Genomic DNA, 15,038 nt, shown 5'->3' on the forward strand with positions numbered 1-15,038 from the left:
CTGTTTACAATTCTCAATTCAGAATATGAAAAACTGCCTAGTTCTGAGGAAACCGTCCTTATTTTGGCTTCAGGTTCAATAAGAGTATGGCCCTTTGGCCCTTAGTCTACTGTATGGCTTGCTTGCTTGCTTATTTATTTATTTATTTAGTATGGCCCTTTTAAAAGATTGTTTCCTTTTACATAACTTAGAGTTTGATAATTATGGTTTGCTTTGATCTTAAATCTCACATGAAAATTGGGGAAACAGGAATAATTTCTAAGAATCTTAGACTTTTACAGAATACTGTTATCATCTTGCCCATGAATTCATTTGGTAAATGTTTAAATTCAGGTACCAGCCACTAACTGCAGGTAAGCTAAGGTTACCTTAGTCTGATGAGGATAGTGGACATTGGTCAGCCTCAAATTTGAACCCTAGTTTATAAGCTTTTAGCGTGCCACCTGATCCTTCACTTCAAAGGTTATGCAGTTACCTCAGTTAAAGAGAAACCATTTGCCTTGACAGATCTTTAGGGTTAATACTGTGAAATGTCTCTGTTGAGGTATACAGTAGCATTTGTATCCATAGCAGATAAATGTATTTTCACTATTCTCCATTTCCAGATACCAAAGTTTGTGTCTCAGTAGTTAAATTGGTTTTGTTAAATATGTAATCTTGTGGGATAGTGGTGTTGTTACTGCCAGTAAAGCATTATTTATATTAGTATTTTTGAGTATCAGACTTGCTTGGGAGAATAGGTATGCCTTATAGATGTCAAAGGTAATAAATAGAATAGATTCTTTTCTGATTGCAAGTTAACTATTTTTGAGCTCTTTACACACAGCCAAACCTTATCTGATAGTGTTCTAGGAGCTGGGGATAAAACAGTAAGCGAGATATTCAGCCCCTGCCCTCATAGAGCTTACATTCTAGGGGTATTTACTTATTAAAAATAAAAGGCTTTATGTATCCACATTTTGTTTCAAAAATAAAATGTAGATATTGGTAGCACTGTCTGCCCATCTAGCTTTAGAATGTCCAGGTGGAATAATCATGTTATAGAGTTCTTCATTCATGCATATTTATTTGTTAGTTTGTGGTGTTTTGCCTTTTGTCATATTTTGTTAAAATATGAGATAATGTGTTAACATAAGCAGGTTAGAATCTATTACATCAAATGTTTGAGCATCTACTGTGTGTAGTTCACTGTGATAGGTGCTGGAAATTCGAACAGGGAATAAGATGCTATCCCTCTCCTCAGCAGGCTTACAGTGTAGTTGGGGAAATGGAGCACATAAATACAATAGGTAAATAACTCAATACTAATTCAGTTCAACAGATATTTATTGAATGCCTGCTGTGTAGTAGGAGGCACTGGTAACAAGGATGAAAATGACAGGTTCCTGCCCTGAAAGGTTAAGGGCAGGTTAAGTCAAATAGGCATTTATAATATAATAGTACAGAAAGTGCTACCGGGCATAGTAGGGTTTCCTCGTCTAAGTTGTGGAGGAGGGAATGGAGTAAGAGTTGATAATATAAGCTTAAACAAAAAAGACACCTTGGAGTTAGCCAGGTAAGGAGGAGGGACAAGAGGGGCATAGGAAAATTGTTACACATGGAAAGGACAACTTTTACAAAAAGCCCAGAGGTAAGAGAGAATTTAGTATGTTCAGGGAAACTGCAAATACTTCAGTATGGCTGAAGCATGGAGTATTGTTGATGAATGGTGAGAGACAAGGCTAGAAAAGAAGGATGAGAAAAATCCTGAAGGACCTCTGGGCTTTATTTATCCTGGGGGTTAGTGGGGAGTCGTCAAGGAATTTTAAACATTGGAGGGCACATCATTAGATTCTCACGTAAGGCAGATGATTTGGATGCAATGTGTAAAGCATGGTTGGAAGAGGGGGCTCATGTGAAGTGCCCAGAATTTGGTAGAGAGTATTTAAGGGAATTAAGGGTAATCAGAGTGAAGCATTGCAAGAGAACTGAGACAGGGTTTCCTGGAGGCTTTAAAGGGCAATTGACCTAGGTGAAATGAGAGAAAGGAAGCCCTTTTGAATTGGTTGTACACAGCAAAGGTACCTGGCATAGTCCCATAGATTGGTTAAGCAGTAGATTACTGAAGAAGAAGGACTGGTTGGTGATAAAGTTGGAGAGGTTAAATCCTTGATCCCTGGCAAGTCACTGACTTTTAGAACAAGACACCATGTCTGCTAGGTCACCTGATAGATTCTAACTCTAGTAACAGCATTTGGGAGGGCCAGGGTAGTTAGTGAGAGGGAGTGGCGGGGGTCACATTAGTTAGGATTTAGGGGCAATAATTAGACCTGAATTTTGGTGCAGCTGGCCTTGGCTTCAACACTTAAATCAATTTATTATCTTAATTATAACATTTTAATCAATTTGTCTTATTCTCAGTATTTTAAAGGTTTTATATGAAACATTCTGAGAATTTTGAACATACTTAGTATTCCACTAAATCTTGGTTTCAGGCTTTTTCCCCTTATTGTCTTTGAAATGTACATAGTTCTGAGCTCAACAATATTTAGAAGTTTGCATGTGACCATTTTCTTACACACTCCCTTAGAATACCCAAGTAGTGTTTGTGTGTTGTATGTCTTTTATTGGTCAAATACATAATTATTAGAAATTTTAGAAAATATAGTGCTTTTAGAGTCACTTGTTAACATGTCAGTGTATAGTCTAGATTTTCTCCATATGTGTATACATACATGCATACTTTACATACATATATGCATTTCACCAAAAGGGGGTCATATTATTTAAACTACTTTGTAACTTAATGTGAGCATCTTTCCATGCTAGTAAATAAGTAAATTACTCAGTTATCCTCTGAATAAACGATCAGTGGGGGTGGGGTGAGGGGTAACAACCACCGAAATTTCAAAATCTCATTGAATAATTAAATTTTACCACCTTCCTATTTTTATCAGCTTCAGTATCAGAAACGGCACAGCAGCCATCTGAAGAGCAAAGCAAGTCTCTTGAAAAACCAAAACAAAAAAAGAATCGCTGTTTCATGTGCAGGAAGAAAGTGGGACTTACTGGTAAGGGCCTAAATCACATGGTTTAAAATTAAGATTTTATTTATGATGATGCATGACTTACTATTAATGGCTTCAATTAAGATTGTTTCTGTTCCCATATGAGTTAATAATGGATATGCTTCACCTTCTGAATTTTCTTAAATAAAAGTAGCTTTAATTACATACCTAATAGTGAAATGAATAGCTTTTCTTTTAAAAATTCATTTCAGCTGAGTTTGAGAATATTAGACAGGTAAGGTCAGTGCGCCAGGTGCTGTGAAAGGGCAAAGACGTGGCTCCTGCCGTCAGAGAGCCGAAATTGTTGTGTGTGAGAGAATATTTAAGTCCCTGGTGAGCTGTGACGTTCTTTCTCTATGTAAAGTGGCTAGTCACAGGTTGTCATGAGGGTTCAGAGAGCTCATATATGTAAGATGATAGCCGCGTGCTGCCATGCAATAAGTAATCAATACATGTTGACTACTGTAACAGAGCTGTTAGCTGGGATTGTTATTAAGAGAGGGAGAAGAAAATGTTTGAAATATTACTTGGATATTTGGCAAAGAGTACATTTAAGTGCAGTCAAATAGATTTCTTTGGGAATTCAGGGATGGGTGTGATTAATTTATGTAAAAGAAGAGGAGTAGAGGCCCATCAAAGTCATGAAGGTAGAATATTTCAGCTGGGTCTTGAAAGATGAGTAGGACTTAATAACTGATGGAAATGGGAGCATTTCAGGCAAAAAAAAAAAAAAAACAAACCTTGAACGAAAGCTCACAGAAAGGGTAGGGCATGTTTAGGGGACCATAAAAGGGGATTGTAGCACAAAATATGTGAAGAAGGGGGTTAGATACCACCATAGAGATAAGGCTCATGATGTGTACTGTGGTTAATTGATGGGGAACAGTTGCAGCTGTAGTTATCATTTATTGTTTACTATGTGCCAGGCATTGTGCTGAATACTCTGCCTAAGAAATTGGCTTAAGAGGAAATAATTTTTTTTTTTTTAATTTATTTTTGGCTGCGTTGGGTCTTTGTTGCTGTTTGTGGGCTTTCTCTAGTAACAGCGAGCGGGGGCTACTCTTCGTTGCGGTGCATGAGCTTCTCATTGTGGTGGCTCCTCTTGTTGCAGAGCACGGGCTCTAGGTGCGCGGGCTTCAGTAGTTGTGGCACATGGGCTCAGCAGTTGTGGTGCATGGGCTTAGTTGCTCCGTGGCATGTGGGATCTTCCCAGACCAGGGATCGAACCCGTGTCCCCTGCATTGACAGGCAGATTCTTAACCACTGTGCCACCAGGGAAGCCCGAGATAAGATTTTGAGTAAATTATGTTTTAGGAAGGTTTGTCTGGCTAAGGTGTAGATAAAGAGGAAAGGAGATTTACAGTCTGATATCAGACATGTTTAAGACTGGCCCATGCCTTGGCAAATGTATTTATTTAAAGAATACAGACGTGAACAAGTAAGGCATTTTAAAGTGTACATATTTAGCATCAAATACTGTCTTTCTAAACCTCAGAAACTTCGACTTCATGATTAGAAAGAAGGCTGCGACTTAGTAATTTCTGTCTTGTCAGTCTAGTATTATTCTTGGCTCCATTTTTCATTCATTATTATGAAGTTATAGGGGAATTCCTTGGCGGTCCAGTGGTTAAGACTCCACGCTTTCACTGTCGAGGGCCCAGGTTCAGTCCCTTGTCAGGGAACTAAGATCCCACAAGCCGTGTGGTGCAGCCAAAAAATAAATAATAAAATTTTAAAAATAAAAGAAAATTATGAAGTTACAGAGTATCTTTTTGAAGTTTAAAAAAATTGGGTAAAGGAAGTTTAAATCAAATGTCAATGTTTAAAATATTGATTCCTATGTTCCATTTCCAGCAATTCCATCATTACCATAAAATCCTAATTTGGGGGTGCAGAACTGGTTTTATTTAAAGACTGTCCACACTGCTTATTTCTCTGTTTTGGCTTCAATTCTTGGGGCATTTCCCTAAAATAAGTAACATTTATTGCATGTTTACTATATGTTAGGCACTTAATACTTCCTCATTTAATTCTTACTGTAACCAATTCCAAAGTTAGAGATGTGTAGAAGCTAAGGGTCAGAGAGGCTAAGTAATTTGCCTATGTTAGTAAATAGATTCAGACTTAAGCAACCGTAACTCCATCTCATGCTCTAAATCACTCAGCCAGATTACAGTTCACCTCTCCATTGGAGGTTAGCCAAGGAAAGCTAATATACTACACTATTTGTTAACAGTTCTGTCAAAAGTTTCATTTCATCTTCCTTAATTAAATCTTAAGGTTGCCTTCTGACAGTATGCTTATTTTTTCACATTGTAGTATTTGAGGAGTGTTTCACATTTTCAATTTAGCAACCCTGTTTTTGATAGGAAGCAGTTGTGTCACAGGTGAAAACTTGCGCTCAGAGAAGTGGTTATGACTTGGTCTGCTGATACAAACCTGTATTTGTAGGTAGGAAAAAGAAATGAAGCTATCAGCTATGGATTTTGAGAATGTTACTAGGTTGTGAAACTGCTTGTTTGGAATGATTCTTTAGATTGCTGCCCTAAATATATGATCTTTTTAACATTAATTATGCTAGAGAGTTTAATATTTTTAGACCTTCCATTCAACTCACGTATGTGCATTAATCCATTTTCAGGGTTTGAATGTCGGTGTGGAAATGTTTACTGTGGTGTACACCGTTACTCAGATGTACACAATTGCTCTTACAATTACAAAGCTGATGCTGCTGAGAAAATCAGAAAAGAAAATCCAGTAGTTGTTGGTGAAAAGATCCAGAAGATTTGAACTCCTGGAATACAAAATCCTTTGACCATCTGCAAACTAAAAATTGACTTGAGGTTTTTTTTCCTAGTCATTGGGAATGTAGAGCAATGTATCTTGCATAGACCTTTTAATCATGCATGTCATCAGAAGAATAGATTTTTGTTTTTGTTTTGAAAATGACTCTGAACATTTATTTACATTGCAGTTTCTGTGGCTGAAAAGACTTAAGTAAACTTTACAAGTATTATCCTTTTAAGATCATTTTAATTTTAGTTGAGTGCAGAGGGCTTTTATAACAAACGTGGAGAAATGTCGGAGGGCTGTGATTTTTCCAGTATTAAACATGCATGCGTTAATCTTGCAGTTTATTTTCTCATTGTGTATGTATATATAGCTTTTCTCTGCAGCACGATTTCTCTTTTGATAAATGCCCTTTAGGGCACAACTAGTTATCAGTATCTGAATGTATCTTAATCATTATGGCTGCTTCTGTTTTTCATTAACAAAGGTTATACATATGTTAGCATATAGTTTCTTTGCACCCACTATTTATGTTTGAATCATTTGTCACAGGAGAGTGTGTGCTGATGAGATTCGAAGTTTGTGTGTTTTTAAATTTTTTTGAGCGAGGGAAGGAAAAGCTGTATGCATTTCATTGCTGACTGCAGGTTTCTTTCAGATTACGTTCATTGGTCTGTGTGTATACAATATGAAGAATGATCTGAAGTAATTGTGCTGTATTTATGTTTATCTACCAGTCTTTGATTAAATAAAAAGGAAAACCATAATGTTCCCTTGTATTACTTTTTCTCTTATTCTTTCTGGTAGTTCATTTTGACTTTTGGTCCTTCAGTTTTCTACTTTACTTAATTTTGTGAGATGAACTCACATCTGTTTGTTAGTAATCTTAGGATGACAAACTGTGATCTTACATTCCTGTGAGTTGAACATGTCATATTTTCTAGCTCTTGTCTGATTCTCTGTTCTGAACTCTGTCACACTGAATTAGCATCTAGTAGAAGCTTCGTTTTGGTAGGATTAGAGAAACAGAAACAGCATAACTCAAACACGGCAATTGGAGAATTGTGAAGTAGAAAGACCTCCAAAAGACCATTTGTCCTGTGGTTTCAAACTTACCTGGCCGCCAACCTTTTTAAAACTTGAAATATTATGTAAAACAGATTAAAATAGTATTTTACAGTACAAATGTCTATGTTTACATTTGTTTGCTTACTACTTGTATACTGTAGCTTAGTATGTATGTTCTACCTTCATATGTAATGATGGCTTAACATTGAAATCTGTGAGAGAAAACCATTATGACTATCTCAATAGATCCAGTTAAAGTATTCAATAGAATTTAATACCCATTCATGATAAAAACCCTTGATAAATTAGGACTAAAAAGGAATTCCCTTAAGGTGATAGTTTCTATGTAAAACCAAATAAACAAAAGACAAGCATCTTCCAAAAAGAGGAAAATTCATTTCCCTTTAAAGCCAGAGACAAAGGGCTGGTTTTCCACTATCAGTGCTTATATTCAAAATCATGTAGAGATCCTAGCCAATTTTATAAGAAATAGAAAGTAGGAAACTCATTATTTGTACATTACATGTTTTTTTTTTAGAAAGCCCAAATAACTCTAAAGAGAAAGTACCAGAAATACAGGGTTTTGTTAGGTGGTAGGTGTAACATTAATTTTCAGAAGGGAGTTGCATTTCTTTATAGCAGAAACAACTGGAAAACTGGAGGACATCTTTTACAATACCAAGTACCTAGGAAATTAACAATGTATGTTGAAGACCTCTTTAAGAAAAAATGCTTAAACATTATTAAGAGATAACTAAGACCTCAAAAAATAGACATGTTCGTGGCTAGGCAGACAATATCATGAAGATGTCATTTGTACCCAAATAGACCTATAGATTCAAAGCAATTCCTATCAAAAATCCCACTAAGTTTTCTCCTGGAACTTATTAAAGTGATTCTAAAGTAAAAGATAAAGGAGAGCAAAAGGCTAGGACATTTCAGAAAGGAAAGAGCAGGGAGGTGGGCATTTTTCCTGCTGATGTTAAGACTCACTATGAAGCCATGTTAATTAAAATAGTGTGGTATTAGCTAAGGGCTATACAGAATCCCAGTAGATTAGACCAAAATGCCCAGAAAAAGCCATGCATGAGCTGAACTTGGTATAAGAGAGATGGGACACCACACTGGGGAAAGGAGACTGTTAGGTACTGAGAGCACAACTGGTTATCAGTGTGGAAAAAGGTGAAAATTGATCCCTATGTCATACCATAGGGGGAAAAAAATAATGTCTTAAATGTAAAACAATTTTTAAACTCTCAAAAAAAAGATGATTACTGCTTAGACCTTGGGATACAGAAGGACTGTTTAAGACACAAAGCATTAACTGAAAGTATTATTGATGAATTTGTCTATTAAAAAGAGGCATTTTAAACCAAAAATACCTTAAGCTATCTTCAAAGAAAGGGAAAAGCCAAGTTACAAACCAGTGCAAATCAAGACCATAGTAAGATGCTATTTTACACTCATTCAACTGGCAAAAATTTAAAAGTCTGGCAGTATCTAGTGTTGGAGGGATTCCACATAATCTCTTAAAGGTTCCTGATATTAACCAAAAGTGGTTCAATCCTTCAAATGCTTTGGTAATTAATACCTTTTAAAGTTGGACTTTCAAACATCCTATAATCCAGAAATTTTACTCCTAAGTGTATACCCAAGACAGACTTGCACATAGGTGTAACAGGAGACATATAGGAATTTTCATAGCATTGTTTACAGAAAGCAAAAATCCAGAAACCACTCAAGTCCCCATTGAAGAATGATGGGTAAATAAAATGTGATATATTCTTACAGTGGAATAGAAATATAGTGATCAGAACTAGAGATCCCTAGAGACAACAAAATAAAAGTACCAGATAGTAAGCCACAATACACCTTTTTGCAAGTCACATAGATGGAATTTATATGAAGAGAAAGCAGGGTAGTGATGACAGAATTCAGTATGATATCCTTAGATGGGAAGAGGCCAGGCATGTGGTACCATATGATCAAGGCCTTGACTTTTCTAGACATAACTAAAAGCAGGCTATGTGTGAGCCAATGCTGAGAGTCTTATGAATCAAGAATTACGATTAATCCAATTTCCTGTACCTGAAGTCCAAAGTCATAATTATGAATCTTTTTTATGACCACATGTTAAAATCGGGAGTTTTGGCGATTGTTTGTTTGTTGTTATTTCTTTTTTTTTTCTCCATGCACATGGTTTATTCTTAAAAAATTTTTATTGAATATTTAGGAAAAAGTCCAAAATACAGGTAAATAAGTCAAAAGAGGTAATCCTTTTTAAAGATAATTATACAAATTGCTTAATTGCGACTTTAGTTCTAAGTAACTCAGCTTACTAGTATGGCTGACCATTTCTAATGTAGATGGTTAGTTGTTCGATGGGGTTTCTAGATAAAACACCAAAACCATGATTCATGAAAAAAAATTTTAAGTTGGACTTTCTTACAATTAAAAATTGTTCTGCAAAAGACATTGTTAAGAGAACAAAAAGACAAGCCACAGACTGGGAGAAAATAGCAAAACACATCTTATAAAAGACTTATAAATATAAAAATAACTCTTAACTGTACGAAAACAACCCAATTAAAAAGTCAAAATATCAAGACACCTCATCAAAGAAGATATAGATGGCAAATAAGCAAATGAAAAGATGGTCAACGTAATATGTCATTGGAGAATTGCAAATTAAAATGAGATAGCACTACATACCTATTAGAATAGCTAAAATCCAAAACAACACCAAATGCTATTGAGGATGTGGAGCAACAAGAACTCTCATTCATTGGTGATGGGAATGCAACATGGGACAGAAGAAAGTTTGGCAGTTTCTTAAAGCTAATCATAGTCTTACAACCTAGCGATTGCACTCCTAGGTATTTGTCCAATGAATTAAAAACTATGTCCACTCAGAAACCTGTACCCAAATGTTTTTAGAAGTTCTATCCATAATTGCCAAAAATTGGAAGCAACGAAGATGTCCTTCAGATGTACCAATAAACTGTGGTATATCTATATAATGGAACAGTATTCAGCAATAAAAAGAAATGGGCTGTCAAGGCACAAACATGGAGGAACTTTAAATATATTGCTCAGTGAAATACGCTGTCTGAAAAGGCTTGCTACTATATGACATTCTGAAAAATGCAAAACTAGAAACAGTGAAGAGTGGTGGCTATGGGTTCAGGTAGAGGAAGGAAGGAATAAATGGGTGAAGCATGGGATTTTAAGGCAGTGAAACAGTCTACATGACACTAATGGTGTATACGTAACAGTATGCATTTGTCCAAACTCATAGAACTGTACAACACAAAAAGCAGAACCCTGGAATTCCCTGGTGGTCCAGTGGTTAGGACTGGGCGCTTTCACAGCCAGGGGCCCAGGTTCGATCCCTGATTGGGGAACTCAGATCCCACAAGCCATGAGGCACAGCCAAAAAAAAAAAAAAAAACCCTAAGGTAGACCATGGACTTAAGTTAATAATATTGTATCAATACTTGTTTATCAATGATGACAAATGTACCATACAAATCCAAGATGTTAATAATAGAGGAAACTGTGTCAGGGCAGAGGCATATATGAGAACTCTTTGTACTTTCTGCTTAATTTTTCTGTGAACCCAACACTGCTGTAAAAAATAAAGTCTATTAGTTAAAAAGACGAAGATGGCTGTCCTCTGTTGGAAGGTTCAGACAACTCTGTAGAGACCCCTGCAGAAGATGCCTGGGACTGCTGCTTCTGGCTCTCTGGTTTGGTCTACCTTTAGGTAGCATAGCAAACCTTTCACCTTAAAAAAAAAAAAGTCACGTTAAATTTCAGGGCCATGGGACACCACTACATAGAGCAGAGTCTATAGGTGTACTGTCTAGTAGAGTAACCACTAGTTTATACGTGGCCTTTTAAATTTAAGGGACTTCCCTGGTGGCGCAGTGGTTAAGAATCTGCCTGCCAATACAGGGGACACGGGTTCGAGCCCTGGTCTGGGAAGATCCCACATGCCGCGGAGCAACTAAACCTGTGCGCCACAGCTACTGAGCCTGCGCTCTAGAGCCCGTGAGCCACGACTACTGAAGCCCGCGCGCCGAGAGCCCATGCTCCCATGCTCCACAACAAGAGAGGCCACTGCAATAAGAAGACCGCGCACTGCAATAAGACCGCGCACCGCAACAAAGAGTAGGCCCCGCTCACGGCAACTAGGGAAAGCCTGCGCGCAGTAAGACCCAAGGCAGCCAAAAATTAATTAATTAAATACATTTATTAAAAATTCTTTTAATTTAAATTTTTTTAATTTTTAAATAAATTTATTAAAATTTTTTAAATTTATTTTTTATTTTTATTTTTGGCTGCGTTGGGTCTCTATTGCTGTGCACGGGCTTTCTCTAGTTGTGGTGAGCAGGGGCTACTCTTCGTTGTGGTGTGTGGGCTTCTCATTGTGGTGCCTTCTCTTGTTGAAGAGCACGGGCTCTAGGCATGTGGGCTTCAGTAGTTGTGGCACATGGGCACTAGAGCACAGGCTCAGTAGTTGTGGCTCCCGGGCTCTAGAGCGCAGGCTCAGTAGTTGTGGCCCGCGGGCTCTAGAGTGCAGGCTCAGTAGTTGTGGCGCACGGGCTTAGTTGCTCTGCAGCATGTGGGAGCTTCCCGGGCCAGGGCTCGAACCCGTGTCCCCTGCATTGGCAGGCGGATTCTTAACCACTGTGCCACCAGGGAAGCCCCTTAAATTTAAATTTAAATCTGTTAAAAATAAAATGAAGACTTTGATTCCTCATTCACTGGTCACATTTCAAATGCTCCAGTAGCTCCATCTTGGTTAGCACAGATACAGAACAACTTCATCACCTCAGAACAATCTATTAGCAGTGGTCTAGCCCAGTGTGTTGTGTCCAGGGGAGCTGTGCTGATTTCCGTCAATGTGCAAGCAGGAGCCCCAAGATCTGACAGAGGAAAGAGCAGATTTGGACCACCCCCTCCAAAGAGAATGTGGGCAAGGTAGACGCTGAAGATTCAGGACTCCCCTGGTCTGTCCTGCAAGGGGGATGCAGTATGGGGGTTTGGAATAATAAGCAGAGAAGGCAGATGGCAGACTAGGAGTAGAGCTTTTGATCTGGAAGCCTTAGGTAAGAGTGAAGCAGGTCTAAACTTAGTGCTATATTCCTGGGGTTTCTTAGAAAGGAAGGAGCAGAGATGTTTATGAGAGACATATTTCAGTGGGCAGTTATTGTTGACAGGAAAGCAATGTTTGGGGAGAGAGGCACTGAATTGTCTGTTCAACTATGCCAAACAGGTTGGATACAGAGTACATGTTAAATGTTGAAATTTCTCTGCATTTCTGGGTACAGGATGCGACCCACAGCTAAAGCTCAAAAAGACCCTGAAAATTCAGATGGGAAAAGGAAAAATTTGGATGGGAAAACCCTTCAATAAGTATTCATAGAAAAAAGCAAAACAAAGTTATAAGTATCTTGTTGAAATCACAGAGAAGGAGGATCTGAAAAGTTGCATGTGCTTTGATAACAATAAACGAAAGCTCATTGTATGGTACACATTATTATCAAGTAATACAATTGTCAATGATATTCTCTCTACTTAACATGCTGTTTATTTATGTGTCTTTCAGATCCTGCTTAAATCCAAAATGGCTTTGAGGTAGTATTCCATCAAAACATTGATACAATAGTACCTGAAACAATTAAAGCAGACTAAAGACAGAATAAAAGAGGGCAGGAAGAAGAAAATTTGTCTTGCAAAAAACCCAGCCCTGGTTGAGCTGGTTCATTTGGCTCTGCTTCAGAATTATCAAGAAAAAGAGGGAGCTCTGACAGAGACCGAACTCTTCAATGAAGCAAATGTCTTCTCTCCTTAAGGCTCATGCTCAGAAATGCTTATTGTACACGTTTTAGAGGGGACACCATGTGTTTGGCATGTATACCATACACTTTAGCATCAGAGGGATGTGTATCATGTGCAAACATGAGTGACATTCTGTTCTCTCCAAGGAGTTCAACCTTTAGAGGACCTTGGAACTGGACTCAGGGAATTCAAGTGCAAGTGAAATTTGTGGGGTGGGGAGAAGGGAATGGATGGATTCCTTAGGGTTGCCCAAAAAGGCCACCCTCCTTCTCCCAGTACAGTCAGAGTCCACTTCCTGCTTATCTGAATGGCAGTTGCCAGCCTCTCGGAGCCCTTGCAAGACATTTGCGCCCTGGATTCAGAAAGCCCTTTCCAGTTCTCCTGTAAGGGAGTCAGGGGCATGCTTGTGTGAACGAGGCCAGCAGTGCAGCTGTTGGAGCCTCTTGTGTGCTACATTTTAGCATCCGAGGGAGGTACTGAATTTGGTGCTACAGAGGCTCAAACCAGCCCTTCAGGATGGAGGTGCCAAAACTCACTTCCAGTCCTGAAAGCACCCATACCCTTCAACCCAGGAATTTACCCTCCAGCAAAAGTGTAGGAAAAGGAAAACATTTTGTGCATGCAGATCTCATGGCTCCATTGTTACTACAATCCCAAACATTGCTATTTCTTCAGCTGATGAAAATGATAATAATGAAGCCTATTTGGCCACAAGGAAAAATGTTCAGGAGAAAAATGTAAGGAAAGACTGAAAAATTGCCTCTCTGTAAAGTTCACAAAGATGGAAAAATCATGTGCATAACAAATGGAACGAGCAAATAACATGAAAATGTGAAAACTGTAGGATGGTGGGATTTCAGGCAATATTTTTTCCTTAAAACTCTTTTTTATAATTGTTGTACATGCTCAACACACCCCCTCCCAAAAGAGGAGAAAGAAAAAATATAGTGTATTTGCAAGTCACTTCAAATGTTTTTTTTCCAAATAGAGAACAGCTTTGGTGTCTTCAGACACTATATATAATTAGTGGGTTGGCAAGTCTATTTTAAAACTACGAAATCTTCCTCCCCCTTCAACTATCTCATGCCCACACCCCTTCCCATACACACATCAGCCCCACACCCTTCCCCCCAAAAGTTTTCTCTTTACATGGTTTTTATCATCTAGGCTTTCATTAGCTTGTGAGTATTCAGGGGAAGCTCCTGGCCCATTGCTCACACAGCCCATGCTCAGAAAATAAGGAAGCTGTGCAGTATGCCCAGGGCCTGGATGGGGGGGTGGGGGGCAGGGGAGGAGGCTCACTGGTTATTGATTAATTGCCTTTAGTCAGCAGTTTCTTATTATTTACTTAAGTATTTATGGAGCACCTGTTCTGTGCCAGGTGTTTTTGGGTTTTTTTTAAGGTAAAGCTATTTTAATTACTTATTTATTTATTTTATTTATTTATGGCTGTGTTGGGTCTTCGTTTCTGTGCAAGGGCTTTCTCTAGTTGCGGCAAGTGGGGGCCACTCTTCATCGTGGTGCGCGGGCCTCTCACTATGGCAGCCTCTCTTGCTGCGGAGCACAGGCTCCAGATGCGCAGGCTCAGCAATTGTGGCTCACGGGCCTAGTCGCTCCGCGGCATGTGGGATCTTCCCAGACCAGGGCTCGAACCCGTGTCCCCTGCATTGGCAGGCAGATTCTCAACCACTGCGCCACCAGGGAAGCCCTGTGCCAGGTGTTTTGCTGGGCCTTGGCAAAGCTACACAAAGAATAAGAAAGACAGTTCCTGTCTCTAAGGGGAGGGGCAGGGCCAGTACAGAACAAGTAAATAGTTCATTGCCCTGCAGCTAAAGAGTCACTAGAATTCTGTAGGTATTAGGTGCTGCCTGGAAGAGTAACCGAAAGTGGGGTCCAGCTGCTCGCTGCTCAAAAGCCAATAAAGAGGCAAGGTTGGTGGAAAGGAATGTTTGCTTTATTTTGGATGCTGGCTACTGGGGTGGGGGGGGGGGAGGGTGGACTCCTGTCCGAAGGCTGACTCTGCCCACTGACAATCGGCGGCAAGAGCTTTTATAGACGGAGGGAGGGGGCTACATGCAGAAACAGCACAGTCAGCTCCGACAGTCATCTTGAACTTGGTCATTGGTGGTCTGATCAGCGTCATCTTGATTGTTTTAGGTACAGTTAATCTTCAGTTCCAGGGTTGGTTTGTTTCCATTTCTTTGAGGCCAGTTCTCTGCATTGTGGCAGCTTATGTTATGGCTACAGCCTGGTCATTATGTGGTTAACTTCTTCCACCTGGTGCGG

General features: G+C 38.9%; 1 protein-coding gene across 4 annotated transcripts in view; it reads left to right on the forward strand.

Annotated features, from left to right (window-relative positions):
- The window catches only part of ZFAND6 (zinc finger AN1-type containing 6), a 76,077-nt gene extending 69,473 nt beyond the window's left edge, over positions 1-6,604 (forward strand). For all 4 annotated transcript variants that reach the window (XM_057544065.1, XM_057544062.1, XM_057544064.1 and 1 more), the window contains 2 exons: positions 2,937-3,050; positions 5,689-6,604. In XM_057544065.1, coding sequence (XP_057400048.1) covers positions 2,937-3,050; positions 5,689-5,837 — 263 coding nt within the window. In that variant the 3' untranslated portion in view covers positions 5,838-6,604. The remainder of the gene's footprint in view (positions 1-2,936; positions 3,051-5,688) is intronic.
- Positions 6,605-15,038: the final 8,434 nt, after the last annotated feature.

The sequence above is a fragment of the Balaenoptera acutorostrata genome, chromosome 3 (assembly GCF_949987535.1).
Source record: "Balaenoptera acutorostrata chromosome 3, mBalAcu1.1, whole genome shotgun sequence".
Taxonomy (NCBI): domain Eukaryota; kingdom Metazoa; phylum Chordata; class Mammalia; order Artiodactyla; family Balaenopteridae; genus Balaenoptera; species Balaenoptera acutorostrata.